Source organism: Musa acuminata, chromosome BXJ1-3 (assembly GCF_036884655.1).
Source record: "Musa acuminata AAA Group cultivar baxijiao chromosome BXJ1-3, Cavendish_Baxijiao_AAA, whole genome shotgun sequence".
Lineage (NCBI taxonomy): Eukaryota > Viridiplantae > Streptophyta > Magnoliopsida > Zingiberales > Musaceae > Musa > Musa acuminata.
The window spans coordinates 2,575,069-2,595,567 of NC_088329.1; the positions used below are offsets into that span (position 1 = coordinate 2,575,069).

The 20,499-nt window shown below is 41.3% G+C and overlaps 4 protein-coding genes across 6 annotated transcripts; 1 reads left to right on the top strand and 3 right to left on the bottom strand.

The window, feature by feature from the left end:
* Nucleotides 1-1,366: 1,366 nt before the first annotated feature.
* Nucleotides 1,367-9,729, bottom strand: LOC103976978 (uncharacterized). Of its 2 annotated transcripts, none has more exons than XM_009392355.3 (11): nt 9,625-9,729; nt 5,567-5,861; nt 4,329-4,541; nt 4,009-4,089; nt 3,845-3,931; nt 3,651-3,746; nt 3,462-3,515; nt 2,263-3,380; nt 2,102-2,150; nt 1,972-2,011; nt 1,367-1,813 (listed from the first exon to the last, which is right to left on the bottom strand). In XM_009392355.3, the coding sequence occupies exons 2-11, from the start codon at nt 5,798-5,800 to the stop codon at nt 1,665-1,667; spliced, it is 2,121 nt and encodes a 706-aa protein (XP_009390630.2). In that variant the 5' UTR covers nt 5,801-5,861; nt 9,625-9,729; the 3' UTR covers nt 1,367-1,664. The 2 variants fall into 2 exon arrangements, with proteins under 2 accessions (XP_009390630.2, XP_064971981.1); XM_065115909.1 differs by lacking the exon at nt 9,625-9,729 and adding an exon at nt 8,547-9,594.
* A 746-nt stretch (nt 9,730-10,475) lies between these two features.
* LOC135616575 (heat shock protein 81-1-like) lies at nt 10,476-13,825 on the top strand. Its single transcript, XM_065115916.1, has 3 exons — nt 10,476-10,736; nt 10,839-11,261; nt 12,058-13,825. The coding sequence occupies exons 1-3, from the start codon at nt 10,611-10,613 to the stop codon at nt 13,609-13,611; spliced, it is 2,103 nt and encodes a 700-aa protein (XP_064971988.1). The 5' UTR covers nt 10,476-10,610; the 3' UTR covers nt 13,612-13,825.
* A 208-nt stretch (nt 13,826-14,033) lies between these two features.
* On the bottom strand, nt 14,034-15,967 carry LOC103977361 (aspartyl protease family protein At5g10770). Its single transcript, XM_065115922.1, has 2 exons — nt 15,535-15,967; nt 14,034-15,405 (listed from the first exon to the last, which is right to left on the bottom strand). Exons 1-2 carry the CDS (start codon nt 15,677-15,679, stop codon nt 14,213-14,215), a joined length of 1,338 nt encoding a protein of 445 aa, XP_064971994.1. The 5' UTR covers nt 15,680-15,967; the 3' UTR covers nt 14,034-14,212.
* A 1,601-nt stretch (nt 15,968-17,568) lies between these two features.
* LOC135636526 (aspartyl protease family protein At5g10770-like) lies at nt 17,569-19,468 on the bottom strand. Of its 2 annotated transcripts, none has more exons than XM_065148239.1 (2): nt 19,291-19,468; nt 17,569-19,016 (listed from the first exon to the last, which is right to left on the bottom strand). In XM_065148239.1, the coding sequence occupies exons 1-2, from the start codon at nt 19,436-19,438 to the stop codon at nt 17,833-17,835; spliced, it is 1,332 nt and encodes a 443-aa protein (XP_065004311.1). In that variant the 5' UTR covers nt 19,439-19,468; the 3' UTR covers nt 17,569-17,832. The 2 variants fall into 2 exon arrangements, with proteins under 2 accessions (XP_065004311.1, XP_065004320.1); XM_065148248.1 differs by having other exon boundaries at nt 17,569-19,172; nt 19,291-19,430.
* Nucleotides 19,469-20,499: the final 1,031 nt, after the last annotated feature.

Genomic DNA, 20,499 nt, shown 5'->3' on the forward strand with positions numbered 1-20,499 from the left:
CCTTTACTCTTAGTATTTCGATTTATAGACTTAAAATTTTATATTAAATTAAAATATTTAAATTTATTTATCTTAATATTATTGATAAAAATCGATGAAAATATAAAAATAAATAAATAAAAGGATAATTCCAATCGTTCTTGTTGGAGGTGACAAACGACGATGTTGTTGGGAGCCGCAAATGATTGTTGTAAATAAGAAGAGCAACGGTGATATGTGAGGGTTACTCATCGGTGTCGACATAGTTGCCGAGCAACAGAATGACCACTCAACAATTACGTTGATACCAATACAAATGTAGAGCGGCTTCACTCTGTATTTGTATTGACGCTAGTGCAAATGCCAAGTAACTCTTTTGTCACTCAATTGCATCGATGCTAATGTAACGAGTGACCCTTTCACCGCTCGATAATTACGTCGACGCTGATGCAAAATGATATTGTTCGATAATTATATCGATGTCAATACAGTTTCTAAATAGTCCTTTCGTCACTCTGTATCTACGTTGATGTCGACACAATTGTCAAACAACAAAGGGGTCACCAATGCAAATGCCGAGCGGCCCTTTCACTGCTTGGCAACTGTGTGGACGTTAACGTAGATATAGAGCGACGAAAGGGTTACTACTCACTATATCGACATTAATGAAGTCGTTGAGCGATGAAATGACTACTCAACACCTGCATCGAAGTCGACATAGATGCAGAGTGACACCACTTAACAATTGCATCGACGCCAATGCAAATGTCGTGCGATCCTTTCGTTGCTTGTTGACGCGATGTAATGGCTGGTCAACAATTGTGTAGGCATCAACGCAAATGTAGCTCATTCACAACAATTACCTGCGATCCTCAGTGGTGTTGTCATTTACCATCACTACTAGTTGGAACATTAAAATTATTCTTTTACCTATTTTTTTTTTATTTTTATCGATGAAACCAACGATATTAGAGTAAATGGATCTATATTTTTTAAATCTAAAACCTAAGATACTAAAGAGATCTAAGTATGCAATAAGATTTAATTAGCCCAAAGACGATCGATGCTTTAAAAGGCGTATTATTCAATTACAGGTGTCCATGTCTAACATCAAGGGTGAGGCTGATGGATTTTATTTATTAGAGCTCGAAATAGAAGTGCTATCAAAAGAAAAAGGAAAACATAAGCTATAAGCACCTCAATCATCACAAAATCATCTCACACTAGATCGAAATCATGTCACAGAGTAAAAGTTTCATTTAATCCATGTAGAACTCGCGGATAACCATCAAAGTCCGCACACAATGAAGCGATGGTGGTATACATAAAAATACAGAAAATTTGTGTACAATTAATTAGCAGGAGCATCGAAACAAGTACAGAATCCTAAAAACAATTATATTTGCATTAGAAGACAAAACATACATTCAAACAAACTTTGATAAACAATTATGTAATATAATTACAGAGCTTTTTTATTCACATTTTATTAATCAGCCAATAGTCCCCTATAGAACAACATAGAATCCAGCACTTCATCCTTTGTTTACACGTCTTCCTTGTATGTGGTTGGACTCATTGTTAACTCCTAGTAGCAGTTGGTAGTTGGACATCACCTATACCAATCATTTGCACACATGATAAGTACAAACAAATCATTTGATATTGTTGTGTTATAGTTGGCACTAAGTTATAGACAGCTCGAGAGAAGATTTTGCAAGCCACAGCAAGCCAGGATCATTTCTTTTCAACACCAAGAATGTCTCGGCTCTGCCGATCTCATCAGATATGACATCCTCACAGAAGCCGACCAAAGTGAGAACCTCCATCGCAGCTGTTTTGAAGCAGATCAAATTAGTCCAAAGTATCATGTGAAACAAAACACCATTCTAGATCCCCACTGAGAAAAATGCTGATTGTATGGAAGTGATTAAACATCTAAACAACTTATTAAATTATATGATATATGTTGTTTGCCACATTCCAACTGACCTTTATAATTTGCCACATTCCTCTGGAACTGGGGATTGGCCTAAAGGATAAGAATACACGATTAAAGATCCAAAGTAATGCCAGATCAAAGAGGAGGAAAGTGCAACCAGAAAAAATAGAAGAAAAGCACCTTTCTCAGTCTTCTGAACTTGACCTCATCTGGGTGTTCTATTACGTTCCTATGAGCACATGCAAGATGGACACAATAACTCCAGTTGAACAAAACATAGCATATATCATATAATTTAAGGCATCAACAGGAAAATTATAAGAAAGCTCAGGATAAGAAACCTGATAATCCTGAAAAGCGTTTGAAGAACTGAGGTGGCCTGTAAAGGTGTTGCTTCTGATCGTAGGATATCAATGGCTCTCTGGAGACGGGAACAAAAAAGAGCAGCAGGTTCTTCAATTCTTTGCATCTCTTGATTGTCCAAATCATTGACATGGTCAACTGCCATCGAATTTTCAGTCGCCAGTGGCCCTTCAGCACTTTGTTGCAACCTCTCATAATCTCCCAAAATCATATCTTTAACAAAGCCATCCAGATCAGGCTCTCTACAGTGTTTTCCCAGATGCATTTCTTCCATTTGTGCATCCAAGAGTACATTATTCAAAGAATCATCAGGATCAGGTTCAGAATCTCTTAGATTGCTTGTAGACACCTTGTTTGACCTGGTACCTGTTGAATCAGTCTCCTTGGCTAATTTAATATCTTCACCACCTAAGGTATCATCTGGATCAGGTTCACTTCTAGACACTATCAATCCTCTAGCATGGGAATCATCAGGATCAGGTTCAGACATGTTCTTACTATCCAAGCAATCATCGGGGTCAGGTTCAGACTCATTCTTTTTACTAAAGGAATCATCAGGGTCAAGTTCAGAAATGTCCTTATTATCCAAGGAATCATCAGGGTCAGGTTCAGAAATGTTCTTATTATCCAAGGAATTTTCGGGGTCAGGCTCAGACATGTTCTTATGGTCCAAGGAATCATCAGGGTCAAGCTCATCAAGCATATCAAGCATTGATGATTTCGAAAATGGTCTCCTGGCATCCATAACCATATCCACAAGCATGGCATCATTCTCTGAAGTCACCATATCATCTGGGTCAGGTTCAGAAAATTTTCCCTGATTATCCATCAGCTGGCTATCATCAGGATCAGGTTCCTTGGATTTAACAGGCATGTGGTCGTAGAAAGAAGCATTTGCCATTCGGTTATAGGCAGCAGCAATCGATGATGCACGTGCAGAAACTAATGAATTTGTTGCACCCCCAAGCTTTTGACCACTATTCTTGCTACTCGGTTCGACATAATCCTCCTCTTCATAATGATCAAGGTATTTGCGACCGTTCAATGTGTGACTTGTGGATTTTGTCCAGTCTAGGCTAGCGGCTTCTTCATTTAACTGTGATCATATCAAATAATTCAATTAGAAAAAGATATTGACAAAGGCCCATATATCTTCTTAATGGGTTCACAAGGGTACCTGCTTGTTTAAAGCAAAGAAATTAGAATCATGTTCGGAGTACACCATGTGGGCCTGAAATAAATTTTTGAAAGAAAGAAAAAAGGAACATAAGAAACCACTCTAACAGGTTTAATTAAATGACACAGTCACAGAAAAAGCTGTTACAATGAAAGTGGAACCAGCTTAAGTTGCCAGGAAAGAACATACAAGTTCATGTAAAAGTGTTCTTTTGATGCTTTCATATTTTCTAAATCCTTTAAGATCATCTGTACGCAATCGAAGGCATATCTCTTCCCCATGATTCTGCAAAAAACAAGTTAAAAGAAAAGTAAAGCAAAAACAAGGTCAACCTTTCTTCACTTCAATATTATCTATCTATAAACTCACAGCAACTTGGTTACCTTATTAAATCCGAGAATGCATTTTGGACTTATTCCTACATATCCCTCAGGTGCCATTTCACTCATAATACCAACCCGCCACCGATGCTGAGAGAATAGGCAAAAGCATCTTATGAGATAACCATGTAACTAAATAATAAAATTTATCATTAGACAATTGTTACCTTATTCATGATAGCAATAATCCCAGGATCACAGGCAAGCATGTGCATTCTTCTCAGAGCCTCAGATGGTGGAGGGTTCAACTGACATAAATAACAGTGAAAAAGGTGAACAAGGGTAACTATCATAACTACATGTACTGCCTTTTATGTCATTCAGAAAAAGGGTCAAAAGGGCACACTTCAGTCTGTTGTAGCCATCACTCAATCACCATTAAACATGAAACACCAAGAGGATTCCACAAACATTACAACTTTCAAATAAATGCCTAAAAAATTAATAAAACATATTTCTTTACTAAATTTACAGCTCAAGTAAATACCTCAATTCCTGGAATCTGAAGTGTGCGAAATTCACAGAAAATGTAGGTTCCTTGTGGAAGTTTCAGAGAAGCTTGAGGCCTATATATCGTTCTCTGTCTCAATCTCTGTTCCTCTTCAGCAAAACCAGCTATCCTTAGGTCAGGTTTATTACTGTTATGAGAAACCTCCTCGACCTCATCACTAAAAACACCCATCATCTTGATAGTCTTTCCCTGCAAAGATAAACACAAGCAAGCAATCATCTTCACCATGCTATGGCTGTTAAACAAAATTGAACAAAATGATATATAGTATACTATCCAGAAAAAATCTCCAAGTCAGTAATCTCAGCGCATTGGAAGATGATATGATACAGATTTTACCGATCCAGATTAGTAGACTGTCTGGTGAGAAGAAGCTTCTAATGTTCAAAATTTTTATCATGAATACAGGATCCAACTGATTTTGGCTTCTGCATATAAATACAATAGATGCTGAAAGAATACCAGGTTTCTTTATAAGTATTACTGCATTGCTAACTAACAAATTTTAGAATATATTAACCCATATATATCTGTGTGGTTGTTCTATAGTGCATTTATCAGTCTTCATTCACTTTACGGATCAATTATGGCCACATGTCCAAAGATGGTAATGCAATTTTTGTGGGTTTCAATTAGTCACTGATTCAAATCTGTAAAGATCTGGCAAGGGAGGCCTGCTGGTAGGAAATGCACTCCCAACCCTTGCAGGTGGTGTGCCAAGAGCAGTCAATCGGCAGTAGCAGAATCTTAACAAGTGATGGGAGCAGCTGCTGAGAGAGGAGCTCATTTAACAAGAGTGTCTGAAAGAGTGTGACAATCTTGGAAGGAGTCTGACAATCAAAGAAGTCTGTCTGAAAGGAAAATTTTTACAAGTCTAAGAAAAGCCTGCCAGGAAGATATGACTTTAACAAGAGTGTCCCACAGGATACTACAAATTGCTTGACGTATCTGTTTTGAACATAATACTTGCACGATTACTTATCCTACAATTACCTTACAATATAGATTTGGTCTCTCTGTTATCTAATGTACAGTAACCACAGGCAAGCAGGCAGCAGTCAAGTTATATTAACAAATTTGCTTGGCACTAACAAACACAGCATAGTTCAAAAAGATAAAAAGTTACAGGTTGATATTAGCATAATTGTTGCAACCTTTCCCCAAACTAAAAAATAATAATAATAATTCATGCTGCAGTATGAACGTAAATTTACCTCAAGGATTGCTGATTCTCGCAAGCTTAACATCGAGTGAACATCAGAAAATGGGCTGACCATTTTTGAACCTTTGTTATTCTTTTGTGGAACAAAAAGTCTCATAGTATCAGGTCTGACATTAGTCAATTCCTGAAGTTTCTGCCCAAACTCCTTGACATTAGAATCTGGGTTGACATTTACATCGAACTGCTTGCCTCTCCAAATTACCAGAATGTTGCAAGATTGCTCCATTTCCACAGAATACGAACTTGCGAATATGCTGCTAAAGCTGCACTAATTTTTTATGTATTTCCTATAAGAGAAAAAAATGCAACCATAAAAAAAAAAGTCTTGTATATTCACTTGAAATAATTCTATGAATATTCATACAACAAACAAGTGCAAGATACTCTTGGAGGCCAACAAAACCACAGTTGAGCAAAAACAAACGGCAACGACTGCAAAGGTTATAAAAGTGAAAGCTATAATCATTAATAATATGCATTATATCACCAACCTAAGTGTCAAATTTCATTTGAACTTGAAATCCATTAATAATTTATAATTTTTATAATATAACTTCAAATAAGGCTTTTAAGTTCACTAAGTTGTAAAATTATGAGCTGTCACTCAAACTGCAACCCTTCATTGACCTAAACCTTAATCGAAAATGGTCCAACTGATTTGAACCTAGTAGGTTTTTAGCTAGAACCCAACTGGCCAGCCAACAAATTTGCTTAAAACTAGTCTGGAACCACCCTAAACCAGCCTAATTGGGCTTAATAAGGTCCAGTTTGGGCTAAACCGGCTTGAACCAGACAAGACAAGGTATGTTCAGAATCACTCTGAACAGATCCGGTTTGATTAGTTACAGGGCTCGCACCAAGCCACAGAGGTCCACGGGTCAACCTGCATGTGGAGCGCATGCATTGGGCTACTATGGGCTGCAGGCGTAGGCCATAATTGAGCTAAAAGAGGTCGGGGAGCTCGATCCAAGGCACACAATGCTAGGTCGGGCTGGAATGGCACATAGAGGCCCTAGACCAGGGTCATATGCACCGCACATGGCTGCACAATAAAAGTGGGCGATGGATTAGGCCTTAGTGGTGAGCCACACATGGGCCTTAAGCTCTAGGTTGCGCCAGCCCGCACTAAGCTGATGTGAATGGGTTGCGTTGGGCCTCTCCAGGCTACATCACATCATTGCATGGCACTGGGGGTTGGACCTGAGCCACCATGCTAGGTCGCTATGCGCTGCTTGAGCAAACCCACGCCATAGGCTCTAGGTCACCTCAGACTGAGCCAAAGGTCTGGGTTTGACCAACATCCAGGCCAGGCTCAGGTGCATGCAGTTTGGTCTGATCGGATCCAACCAACGGTGGCTCTAGTCAGACTCAATCCGAACTCATTTTCCCTGATTCCAATCCGATTTCAGTCCCTTTTATTTAACAATGTTGTTAAATAATTAAACTAATCAATCTGATTTAATACAAGACGTGGATAAACACTATAAAACTATTAAATAGTTAAATTAACATGCTAAATTAAAGGAATTAACATGATGCAAAATGATTATATCATCGACCTTAAAAAGCATTCAATTTAAGATAAAACGACATGGATATCATGAAGTTCATTAATTAAACTCTACTAATCATGATTTAATGCTTAAAATGATTAAAATAGCATTGAAGATCATAAATCATGATCTTGAAAATCGAGAATTAATTTAATACCCAAAAATCATCATTTAAAAATTCCAAAATATAAACTAATTGAAGGAACATATAACACTTTTAATTCCTAAAATTTGCAGAAAATATAAATCATCATTCTCAATTAAAGAAAGATAGAGGACCTACTTTTCAACAAGACGATGATTCTCCACCTCCTTCCCGCTAAAAGACAACAAACGAGGAATAGGAGGGGGTACATCGTCTTTAAATATGAGGGAATAGATGGCTCTCCCGAAGAAAATAATTAATTAATAATTTTTTGGATTAATTAATTAATCTCATTCAAAATCAGTCAGCACAATCAAGGATATAAGAATCAATCATTAATTTTTTTTCTTCTTAATTAGATTGTTCAATCAAGGAAATAGATTAATCATATACGGCAGAATTCTAACATAGAAATTTTTATTTTCGGAAAAGAAAGAAGAATATCTCAGTCATTACATTGTCATAGATTAAACAAATCCTCTTGATGAATCATTTATGATATATAGCTCTATGCAATTTGACCATAAATATTCTGAAAATTAAATGTGACCTAGTAAGCTTATGGATGTAGTGCAACAAAACATGGAGCACATTGAAGCAAATCATATAGTAGATATTACATGTTTGTTATTGACAAAGCAACCCTAGAAAAATGTCACCCAAAATCACTTATGATATATAACACTTTTGATTCCTTGCAGAAAATATAAAAGAAAGAGAATCTACTTTTCAACCTGGTGACAATCCTCCTCCTCGTTATTTCTCGTTGACTGGCAACAAATATGGAACAGGGGAGGGTATGTCATCTTAAAATAAAAGGGAATGGAGGGCTCTCCAAAGGGAAATAATTAATTAATAATTTTCGGATTAATTATTCAATTAATTAATTTCATTCATAATTTATCAGCACAATAAAAAAAATAAGAATCAAACATTAACTATTTTCCTTAATTAAATTTCTCAATCAAGAAAATAGATTAATCATGTAAGGTAAAATCCTAACATGAAAATTTTATTTTTGGAAAAGTAAGAAAAGTATCTCAGTGATTACATTTACATTGGTTGAACATATCTTCTTGATGGATCATTTATGATATATAGCTCTGTCCAATCTAACCATAAATGTTCAGAAAATCAGATGTGACCTGGTAAGCTTATGGATGTAATGAAAGGAAACATGGAGTACATTGAAGCAAATAATATAGTAGATAGTACATGTTTGTTGTTGACAAAGAAATTTTAGAAAATGTCACCCAAAATCCAGGATGTCTAACCATGAACTATAGGTGCTGACAGAAGCTAGCAATTCATTTGAAACATAGTAGCCATGAGCTGGAAATACCTAAAGGAGCTCATGCAATGGGGAATTAGTGAGAACAACAGAGATAAGAACAACATGTCTTCAAAAAGCAAAGTAACAATGACTCCACACAATGAAATTTAAAAAATTGCTGCATAAATATAATCTTTTCTAATTCTCAATATTCATATGCACTTCTAAATAACCTCGAACAAGATTTGCACAAATTAACAAGAAAAGTGAGAGAATTTAAAAGCTAGGCGTCCAACATCTTAGACATGCATTAATTCAAAGCAGGGTTCTGCGGTCACTGGAAGAACTTTCAATTCTTATCTATAATTTAATTAAGTTCCCCAACAAAATGTCAAACTAGCATAATATCAATCCATAACATCAGTTCCCATTGTAAGGATAAACCTTATCATTGTCTTCAATCAAAACCTACCACACGTCCACCGGTTTGGCCTCTTAAAATCCCTTTATTTTGCACTAAAGTAACTACAGTTCCTGCCGATAAGGAACTAAGAAAAACAAAAGAAACGAGGTTCAATTTTCAACTTTCGTTTCAACAAGATACACGAAATTTTCGACTTAAGAAAGGTCTTAAGGGGCTACCTTTTATCGTATAATTAAACTACAACTAACTTTATTTTCCCTAATTCTCACAATAAGTTCGCGATCAAGAAGGGACTTCTCCGAATCCTAACGATGCTAAGATCAACCCAACCAAGAATTCGTACGATCCAAAAAAAAAACATACAATCGATCAATAGCACAGTCATCTAATTTTGAACAAAATTGAAACCATAGAGGTGTCGAAGATCGATCTTCCACCGCAAAAGTCCCCAATCGAACAAATTCAGATCGTCGCGAGATACAGGAATAAAAGAGAATCGGCTATACTGACACAAATACAACCAGCATGTACAAATTCGATCAATAAAGATCCATAAGCAACTATAAAGCGTCATTTTGGGACGCGATTAGACGATATCAGAAACCCTGAAGAACACAATTATCTTTTACAAAGAAACAAAAGGCGGTGAACTTACCTCCTGGCAATTAATGGTGACGAAACCCAGAGGAGGGGTTTGTGCTTCTTCGTGTGTGTATATATATATACATATATATATACATATAATATATATATATATATATATATATATATATATATATATTTGTCCCGTGAAGGAAACAATCACCTGCGGTGAGGGTAGGATTTCCTTTTGAACGAGAAACTTCGAGTTCTTGGGCCCTTCGAGAGTTTTCTCACTGGGTTTGGATTAAGAGGGGGTGGCGGTAAGAACACCAGAGCGAAGACGGGGGGACACGGACTCACCCGAAAGTCAACCGCGCATGTTAGCATCAGAACGAAGGATACGTCAATACTGAGCTGATATTTTAATTTATTTATTGCATAGGTTGCGTCAGTGATGACTCAGACGGACGAGGAATAATCCAGAAGTCCAGCAGCGCATGTTAGAATCAGAACGAAGAATACGGCTAAAATGAACCATTTCTTTGTGGCATCGATACGCGGATTGCTTTGCCACAGGATACATATGATGTCAGCATTAAGCCCAAAATTATCCGGCCTTGCACGGGCCGGCCCGTTTGATTCCCGAATCTACCCCGTCTCATGCGGGCCCGGTCTTTTCGATCTATAGAAGGATCCAGAAACGGAATTTTATTTTTCCTCAATATATATATGCCATTTCTTCGCACAACGGTCGGGTCTTTTCGTTCTATAGAAGGATCTAGAAACGGACTTTTATTTTTCCTCTCTCTCTCTCTCTCTCTCTCTCTCTATATATATATATATATATATATATATCATTTCTTCACACAGCGGTCCGGTCTTTTCGATCTATAGAAGGATCTAGAAACGGAATTTTTTTCCCTCTATATATATATATGCCATTTCTTCACACAGCGCCCGTAGGAATCCCTAGCGCCGAAGAAGCCTCCGCCTAAATCTCTCCCTCAGTTTCACTCTCATTCTCTCGATCGAGTTCGAGTTCTCTTTACAGGGCCAGCCATGGCGGCCGAGACGGAGACCTTCGCTTTCCAGGCGGAGATCAACCAGCTTCTCAGCCTGATCATCAACACTTTTTACTCCAACAAGGAGATCTTCCTTCGAGAGCTCATCAGTAACTCTTCCGATGTAAGCGTCGTGTTGCCTTGATGCATCAATCTGAAGTTTTAAAAAGATCTCCTTTTTTTGGTGTTTGCTTCGTTTTTGGTCCTGATATGGTGCCCTCAATAGGCATTGGACAAAATCCGGTTCGAGAGCCTGACGGACAAGAGCAAGCTTGACGCCCAGCCGGAGCTTTTCATCCATATCATCCCTGACAAGGCCACTAACACCTTGTCCATAATCGATAGTGGCGTCGGCATGACAAAATCCGATCTTGTCAACAATCTCGGCACGATCGCTCGGTCTGGGACCAAGGAGTTCATGGAGGCGCTTGCCGCCGGCGCCGACGTCAGTATGATTGGGCAGTTTGGAGTGGGGTTCTACTCCGCGTATCTGGTAGCCGAGAGGGTCGTCGTGACCACCAAACACAATGATGATGAGCAGTACGTCTGGGAGTCGCAGGCTGGGGGTTCATTTACGGTCACCAGGGACACCTCAGGGGAGAATCTCGGGAGGGGGACAAAGATCACCCTTTTCCTTAAGGAGGATCAGGTAAACACAATCCCCCTGGATCATAATCCTTAGGACAACTAGGAATTTTCTGGTTTGTCATAGTAGTTTCGCATGATAAGAACATGTTCTTTCCAATCAGTATGGTGTTCTTTTCCTTGTCAGCTGCAGCTATTCTTGCTCAATTTACTGGGTGGGGTAAATCCATGAGAAACATCTTTGTGATGTTCACTTTACTTTTGCGAGCTTGTATTGTGGTTACATGCACGTGGAAACAACCATTGGGTGGAGCTAATTACCAGAGGAGTAAGTCAGGAAAATGAAATTCTTGAATCCATAATCAGTAGATGTTAATTATAATTTGACATCGTGTATATGTTCTTCATTCATAAGGTTGAAGAGCCAACTTATGGACTCTGAGAGATGCTATCTGAGGTTCACTGTTTTACTTATGAATTTTGATTATAAAGATGAGATGGTGTGGCTTTAACTTGTGTGTTTCGTTTCAGATTTGCCTTTAGTCATTAGTACAGCAACTGCTCAAAGAAAAAAATATATATATGAAGTATGCTGTTGTCCAGCTTGATCTCGTGCTTCTGGTGGTATAGTTCTAGGTTATTGCATTCTTATATCTATTTGTTCATATCTACTAATCTATTATCTGTTGGATCCACATTCTAATGTGTTTGTCCGTGTTTCCTTTGTTTCACCATCATGAAATCATGTAATAAGATACTCAGCTGTTGTATTGCTATGCTAGAATCAAATATTAGCATCCTTTTAAGGACTGCCTTTGCTTTGCTTCGATTTTACTAATGAATGAGATGCTTGATTGCAGTTGGAATATCTTGAGGAACGTCGCCTTAAAGACTTGATCAAGAAGCACTCTGAATTCATCAGCTATCCCATCTCCCTGTGGACTGAGAAGACTACAGAGAAAGAAATTTCAGATGATGAGGATGAGGAGGACAAGAAAGACACTGAAGAAGGCAAGGTGGAAGATGTTGATGAGGAGAAGGAAGAGAAAGAGAAGAAAAAGAAGAAGATCAAGGAGGTTTCTCATGAATGGTCCTTGGTCAACAAACAGAAGCCCATCTGGATGAGGAAGCCTGAAGAGATTACAAAGGAGGAGTATGCTGCTTTCTATAAGAGTCTCACTAATGACTGGGAGGAGCATTTGGCTGTGAAACACTTCTCTGTGGAAGGCCAACTTGAGTTTAAGGCTATTCTTTTTGTGCCAAAGAGAGCTCCTTTCGACCTCTTTGACACAAGGAAAAAGCTGAACAATATCAAGCTATATGTTCGTCGTGTCTTCATTATGGACAACTGTGAAGAACTAATGCCGGAGTACTTGGGCTTTGTCAAAGGGATAGTGGACTCTGAGGACCTTCCCCTCAATATCTCAAGAGAGATGCTCCAGCAGAACAAGATTCTCAAGGTCATCCGCAAGAACCTGGTCAAGAAATGTGTTGAACTCTTCTTCGAGATTGCTGAGAACAAGGAGGATTACAACAAGTTCTATGAGGCATTCTCAAAGAATCTCAAGCTTGGAATCCATGAAGACTCTCAGAACAGGTCAAAGATTGCAGAGTTGCTGAGGTTCCACTCTACCAAGAGTGGGGATGAGATGACTAGCCTCAAGGACTATGTGACGAGAATGAAGGAGGGTCAGAATGACATTTACTACATAACTGGTGAGAGCAAGAAGGCTGTGGAGAACTCTCCGTTCCTTGAAAAGCTGAAGAAGAAGGGGTACGAGGTTCTTTTCATGGTTGATGCAATTGATGAATATGCCGTGGGTCAACTGAAGGAGTTTGAGGGGAAGAAGCTGGTTTCTGCAACAAAGGAGGGGCTGAAGCTTGATGAGAGTGACGATGAGAAAAAGAGGAAGGAAGCCCTGAAGGAAAAGTTTGAAGGGCTCTGCAAAGTCATCAAGGAAGTGTTGGGTGACAAGGTGGAGAAAGTAGTCGTGTCTGATCGCGTTGTTGACTCACCCTGCTGTTTGGTCACTGGCGAGTACGGATGGACTGCGAACATGGAGAGGATTATGAAGGCACAAGCTCTCAGGGACTCCAGCATGGCTGGCTATATGTCCAGCAAGAAAACTATGGAGATCAACCCAGAGAATCCTATCATGGAGGAGTTGAGGAAGCGAGCAGATGCTGACAAGAATGACAAATCAGTCAAGGACCTGACACTTCTGCTGTTTGAGACTGCTCTCCTCACCTCTGGTTTCAGCTTGGATGACCCCAATACTTTTGGCAACAGGATCCACCGCATGCTGAAATTAGGTCTCAGCATCGATGAGGATGAAAAGGTTGAAGACACTGACATGCCTACGCTTGAGGATGCTGCTGATGCCGAAGAGAGTAAGATGGAGGAAGTGGACTAATCTGGATTAAGCTTTGCTTTCTGTATTCTGCTGCTTCTCTTGCAATTTTTTGGTGTGCTTTTCAGATATGCACTAACTATGTAGACGGCCTTCATCGCCTTTTGCCAAAGAGATCTTTATAACTTTTGTGTATGCATGCATGGATAACTCATGTTCTATGTTAACAAGTCTATGGTTTGAATGTCGATTTAGCATGGTTGACATTTCATTTTTATAGTCCTGTCTAGTGGCACGAAGCTGCATGAAAACAGAATCATGTCCAAGTTTGCCTTGATAGTAAATGCCATGCTCCAGAGTAAGATTTTGCTTTCAATCATTCGAGTTCGATCGATCATGGAGCATTTGGTTATCGGAGTTCTAGATGTTTTGCTTGAATCATTAGCTACGCTATGTGAAGTCATATGATATAAATGAGAAGGTGCTGAAGAATGACTGCCAAATTCAACTTTACGGACAAAAGGAGACAAAACATACTGATAATAGATTCAGAGGAACAGAATCTATACTATATGAACATACTGACTCCGGGTGTCTTCATTTTGTCACCCATTGTTCTTATTGATGCTGAAAACGAAGAGCAGGTGGTTGCGTGGTGAATCAATCAGCTGCAAGCCTGCGGCACAAATCCAATCCTCTCGTTTCCTAGATCATAGACCACTTCAAACGTTTGCTGCTGCACGTTGCCAATGATTCCGAAGCTACCGCCCTCGTACCCAGCAAAAGCCAAGCAGTCATGCCTGAGGATCCCAGATGTGTCGAGATCCAGTGTGACTCCATCGAAGTGCAGCGCTACTTTGGGGACTGTTATGGTCTCGTGGCCGCTGAAGTCATAACAGGTATCGAGTACTCGCGTAGGAGGCGCGGCAGGGTACTGGGACATGTAGCTCCGGAACGCAGACCTCAGGGCTCCGTAGGCCGACGCCGGGAGGCGAGTGATGGTAGTGCCAGAGTCGATGATCGTGCCACGGGACGAGAAAACCGATGGCGAAATGGCCAGTTGCTGCCCACCGACGCTGATTCCGATCAGGTCAACGAAGTAAAAGCTTGGATGATTGGAGCTGGTCTGCATTCGAGTGTAAACGGTGTTGGAGGCGTCACCAGGTTCGCCCAGTTTCAGGAACCCGGTGGAGCTGGGAGTCGAAGGAAGGCAGTAGGAGAAGACCGAGTGGTAAACTTGCGACGTTTGGGACACCAGAGAGCGCTTGCCGCGGCCGAGACCCACGAGCCCTGCGGTGTCTTGGAACAGCCCTTCGTTGTCGGTGCCGCACCCGAAGAGGAAGTCCTCGATCACGTCGTTTGGCGACAGCGTCAGTCTGTCGTAGCTGTAGACTCCTGAAGTGGTCGACCCATCGCCGTAGGTGATGCCATAAGCGCAAGAGCTGGAGCAGCTGCTTCGGAGCTGACTGCAGTCCTGCGAGTTGCAAGGGATCGCGGTGTAGGAGGATGATTGGGATGGGTCAAAGATCGGCTCCTGCTGCGAGTAGCACGCGGAGCATGGTTTGCATTGGATCCAACTCAGGTCGCTCCCGGTGTCCATCGTCACAGTCTGCTCTCGGCTGGGGGTGCCATAGCCGACTGTGATCACGTACTCCCCTCCTCCGTACTCCGCGGGGATGCTTGCCTTGGAATCATCGACCTGTGGCTTGGCGGAAGACTTCAAGGCACTTCGCCGGAGATAGTTGACTCTAAGTTGGTCTTTCAGAAGAATCTCTTCTAGCGATAGCAGTTTCTTGTCGTCGAAGGGGGAGCAGGGTCCATGCCGATGCACCAACGGGAAGGCGGTGGCGTTAGATCCTGAGAACGGCGAAACTATCTTTTAAGGAAACTGTATCAAATGGTTTCAGCAATTCATGGGTAGCGGAGTATGAGATCTGCAGCCCAAAGAAAAGATTTATGCAAGAGAGCAACTGAGGTATGACTGACCCTTGGATGAGGAGCAGACAACTTCGGGACTCGAATTATGATTTCGAACCACGTGGTAGCTCTGAGCGTCTTCTCCGTTAGCAAGGGAAGAACAGTGACTCAGGAACAGAACAGAAGAGCAGATTAAGAGAGCAGCCGAAGCCATTTGCTGGGAAGAGACGAGCCCTGGGCGCAGGATTGCTACGGCAATGCATCCAATATATAGAGACTTCAAAACCACTTTCTTTGTGCCACCAGATTGTTCTCTGATTTGAGTCAAGTATGTCGACTAGTCGTTGACTTCGAATTGACTGGCATCGTCAAGTTCTTCCACACAATCACGGAGCAATTTAAGCTTAGTTTCGCATTCCCACTGCAAAATCCACGAAATTATTTGGTTTACGACACAACGATGAGATCGAAAGGAAGACTGCTAACAGTTCAAAGTCGAATAATTAGAGCCACAACTCGAGTGCAAGACCGGAGAGAAGACTTTCAACAGTTCAACATCTTGGTGCGATTTCTTCACCGACCGATCCTGACCGGCTCATAAATCGTCAACTAATAACAACCACAACTAAATGCTTCCTTATGGCTGTTCTACGAGTCACCCAGGCGAGTGGATCGGGAGCTAATCGAGAGGGAATTGCACGGTATACTTCCATGTCCGCACGAACCAAAGTGCGTAAGAACATGGACTCGTACTTCTGAAACCTGCAATGATAGATCGACAGCTCGTATACTGTATGTGATGAACGCATTGCACTATGAGAATAACTTCAGCTGGTCTGGTGTTGAATCAATGGTTGGCAGCAGCAAAGGCTAATCAAAAGAAGAAGACGAAGAGGAGGTACAGGCAGGGGAGGTGGCCGTGAAAGAGACACACTCCCAAATGATTGCGAAGGACAAGCTACTCCAAGTGACATTAAAGAACTCGGCAACCATGGCGTTTTCCAATTAATCATGGACCAATTTAGCTTTATTTGGAGAGTAAAATAGGATGGAAAGTTATCAGACTTGTAGATCTTTATGCAGACTAGATGAGTTTATTATTAGTAACATACATTTTCTACGCATATTAAGATCTATCAAGTTGCAGATGGTGTGATTTATAAGGAAAACAATATACAAATATTAGTGAACCGTGGTCGAGTTGTCAGGCTCGGTCCAGTCCCGGATGCGCAAGATTGCCCACGCAGATGCTCGGGTCGCGTCGACGTCGGGTCGGGTTGGGTCCAAGCGTCGTCTCCCGAGTGCGGTTCTCCCTCGACGGATTGTTGTTGCTTCGTTGTCGGTTCCTACACAAAGGTCGAGGTCGGGAGGGGGATTTCCCGACTCAATCCCTCCGAAGTTCGAGTCAATGTTAAGTGGGGTTAGGGAAAGTTGAGTGTTCAAACCCCTCCTGATCAAAGAGGGTTAGCTTTTATACCTACGAGGGTGAGTTAGCTATATATGGACAATTAATTACGGTCGGCTTCTCGGGCGATCGACTTAAGCTTCTGTGCGAGCGCCGACTGATCTGCACGGATCAACGTCGCGCGACGCTGCCCCATGCTTTCCGAGATAACTGTACCATGATGATGTTGTTTGTACGGAGGGGGCGACGAGCGGTTGCCCGCCACGTGTGTGCTACGCACCACTTTGAACTTGAAGTTCCACGTCTACGGCGACGTGTCTGGGTTCACGTGGGGGATATCAAAATGTGACCGGTCGACAACAGTTATCCCTTTTATTAAAATTATTACAAATACAAGTTTGAATTATGAATTAGACATGAATTTGCTATTAGATTTAAGCTTCCCATACATTTTATGTTATTATTTGTTTTTTTGATCAAATATACTTTTCCTATGATTAAGAATAATCTACAGTAAATTAAATTATATGTGCCTCGAACAACTAATTATAGAATTATAGCACGTCACTCACATCCCCTAGCTTTTCTCCATTGTCTTCCTTCTTTCGATGTGGTGACTAAATAGACCATTCTTCATTGGAAGGACCCTTGTGATTCTTTATTATATACGAATAAAAATGCTGTTAGATTAATTAATCTGAGCTCAAGCTTATACTTCCAAAACATGATTCCAAACACATAATTAACCAAGAAAAGAGACACGTACAGATGGACCAGAATGGTGTATCACGGATAACAGTTTACTGAAATAGAAGCAGGGAAGTGGATGCTGGAATAGAACGATAGAAAATTCTGGCTAAGGTAATAGAGGCTGGTGCATGCTATATATCCTTATGCCTCATGCTATTTATTTATTTATTTATCTATTTATATTTATATATATATGCATGAGGTGATACTGATCAGCTGCAAGCGTGCGGCGCGAATCCAATTCTCTCATTTCCTACATCGTAGACTACTTCATATGTTCGCTGCTGCACATTGCCAATGATCCCCACGCCATAAACTTGCCCACCAGAAAATGCCAAGCAATTATCGAAGAGAATCCCAGACGAGTCGACGTCCAGGGTGACTCCATCACCAAATTGCAGCGCTACTTTGGGGACTGTTATGGTCTCGTAGCCGCTGAAGTTATAACAGGTGTCGAGTCCATGCGTAGGAGGCGCAGAAGGGTACTGGGACATGTAGCTCCCGAACGCCGACCTCAGGGTCTCGTAGGCCGACGGCGGGAGGTGAGTGATCGTAGTGCCGGAGTCCAATATCGTGCCACCGGACCTAAAAACCGATTGCGGAATGACCAGCTGCTTCCCGGCCACGCTGATTCCGATCAGGTCAACGTAGTAGGAGCTTGGATCATTGGAGCTGGTCAGCATTCCAGTGTAAACGGTGTTGGAGGCGTCACCAGGTTCGCCCAGTTTTAGGAACCCCGTGTTGCTGGAAGTCGAAGGAAGGCAGTAGGAGAAGACCGAGTGGTAAAGTTGCGACGTCTGAGACACCAGAGAGCTCTTGCCGCGGCCGAGACCCACGAGCCCTGCGGCGTCTTGGAATACCATTTTGTTGTCGGTGCCGCACCCGAAGAGGAAGGGCTCGATCACGTCGTTTGGCGACAGCGTCAGTCTGTCGTAGCCGTAGACTCCTGAACTGTTCGACCCATCGCCGTAGGGGATGAAATAAGCGCAAGAGCTCGAGCAGCTGCCTTGGAGCTGACTGCAGGTCGGCGAGTTGCAAGGGATCACGGCGTAGGTGGATGATTGGGATGGGTCAAAGATCGGCTGCTCCTGCGGGTAGCACACGTTGCATGGTTTGCATTGGATCCAACTCAGGTCGCTTCCGGTGTCCATTAGCACAGTCTGCTCTCGGCTGGGGGTGCCATAGCTGACGTTGATCACATACTCCTCTCCGGCGTCCATGGCGGAGATGCTTACCTTGGAATCATCAGTAGAAGACTTCGCGACACCCTTTAGGAGAAAATTTACTCGAAGTTGGTCTTTAAGAAGGATTTGTTCAAGTGATGGCAGTTCCTTTGTCTCGAAGGGGGAGCAGGGTCCATACCGACTGACCAACCGTAGAGAGGTAACGTTGGATCCTGAGAACCATGCATGCATGCATGGAAGTATATATCACCACCAATAGTCAGTATCAATTTTTTGTCTTTTAAGTAAATTTACGTCAAACAAATGCAGCAGTTCATGAGTACAACTTCCATCTGCTTGCTCAGTAACATCGTGCATCCAATTTACAGCTTAAAGAGATAGAGAAGGAAGATTTAGTTAAAACTACAGATGATACTTTATAACAGGTACGAGATCTGCAGCGCAAATAAAACACCAAAAGTAGGAGGCAGCTGATGTATGATTAACCTTTGAGCGGAGAGCAGACTGCTCCGGGATTCAAAGAACGTCTTTGAACCTTATGGTAGCTCTGTACTTCTCCATTGGCAAGGTGAGAACGGTAGCTTAGGAGCAGAAACAGAACACAAGAGCAGGTTAGGAGGACAGCTGAAGCCATTAGTTAGCTGGGGAGATACAAGTCTTGTGCGTAGGAGCTCTGGCAATGCATCCAATTTATAGAGAACCTTCAGTACGACCTTCTCTCCTTTGAATCTTCAAAGCGATGCTAACGGTTTGGCCTCTGATTACCACATGCCAAATTGATTTAGAAGGCTGTGGACTAGTCGTTGACGTAGGACCCACTGGCTTATTCAAGGTCAGATTGTCCGATCTTCGCGGAGTCACATAAATCTTATCGCGTATCCCCGTCGAGGTGTGGAAGATCCGTGTACACTATCAGATCTCCAATCGGCTACCAGTCCGAAGCGAGATGTCCATAGGATCCTCTTCCACTGTGGCTCTTGCGGAACCAGATTGCAAAGACCATGTCATATCTCAGAGTTACTTCGGTACTTCAGCTACTATGAGAATAACTTTGGCTGATTCACTGATATGATTGTTAAGTTCTAGGCGTTGAAGCTGTGGTGGGCTTAAGGAATCAGCACAGGCAATATGATATTACTGCACTTCTCTTGTTGGCAGTATCAGAGGGTAAGGAAAAGAAGAAGATGAGGAGGAGGAGGAAGCCGGGTAAGACACGGACGGCGAGGTGGCCATGAACGAGACATTCAAGAACTTATTTATTGCACAAGACAAGGTACGTCTATGTCATTATCAACCAAGGAACGATGAAATGAGTTCTCGGATCAATTATGGACCATATTATTGGGCAATATCTTCTTTTGCTTCATTTATTATCTGTGCAATATTGATAGCAAATGGACGAAAGCCGCCTGTATTTATATTTCTGTATTTTTTCGCGTTAGATAAGGTTAGGTACAGAAGCTCTGTAGACTTAAGGGAAGGAAAAGACTAGTCACAACAATTTGGTAATGTAATGTTTTTGATAAATATATAAATGAATTAGATAAATATATAAATATATATATATATGTTAAATATATAATTCAAACCAGCATCAGACTGTACAAAAAAAAAGGAGTAATTTTTCAAAAAAACCAGCATCAGACTATTACACTAGGAAATTTTTAGGTTTAAAGTTGGTTTAGCTAATGTTAT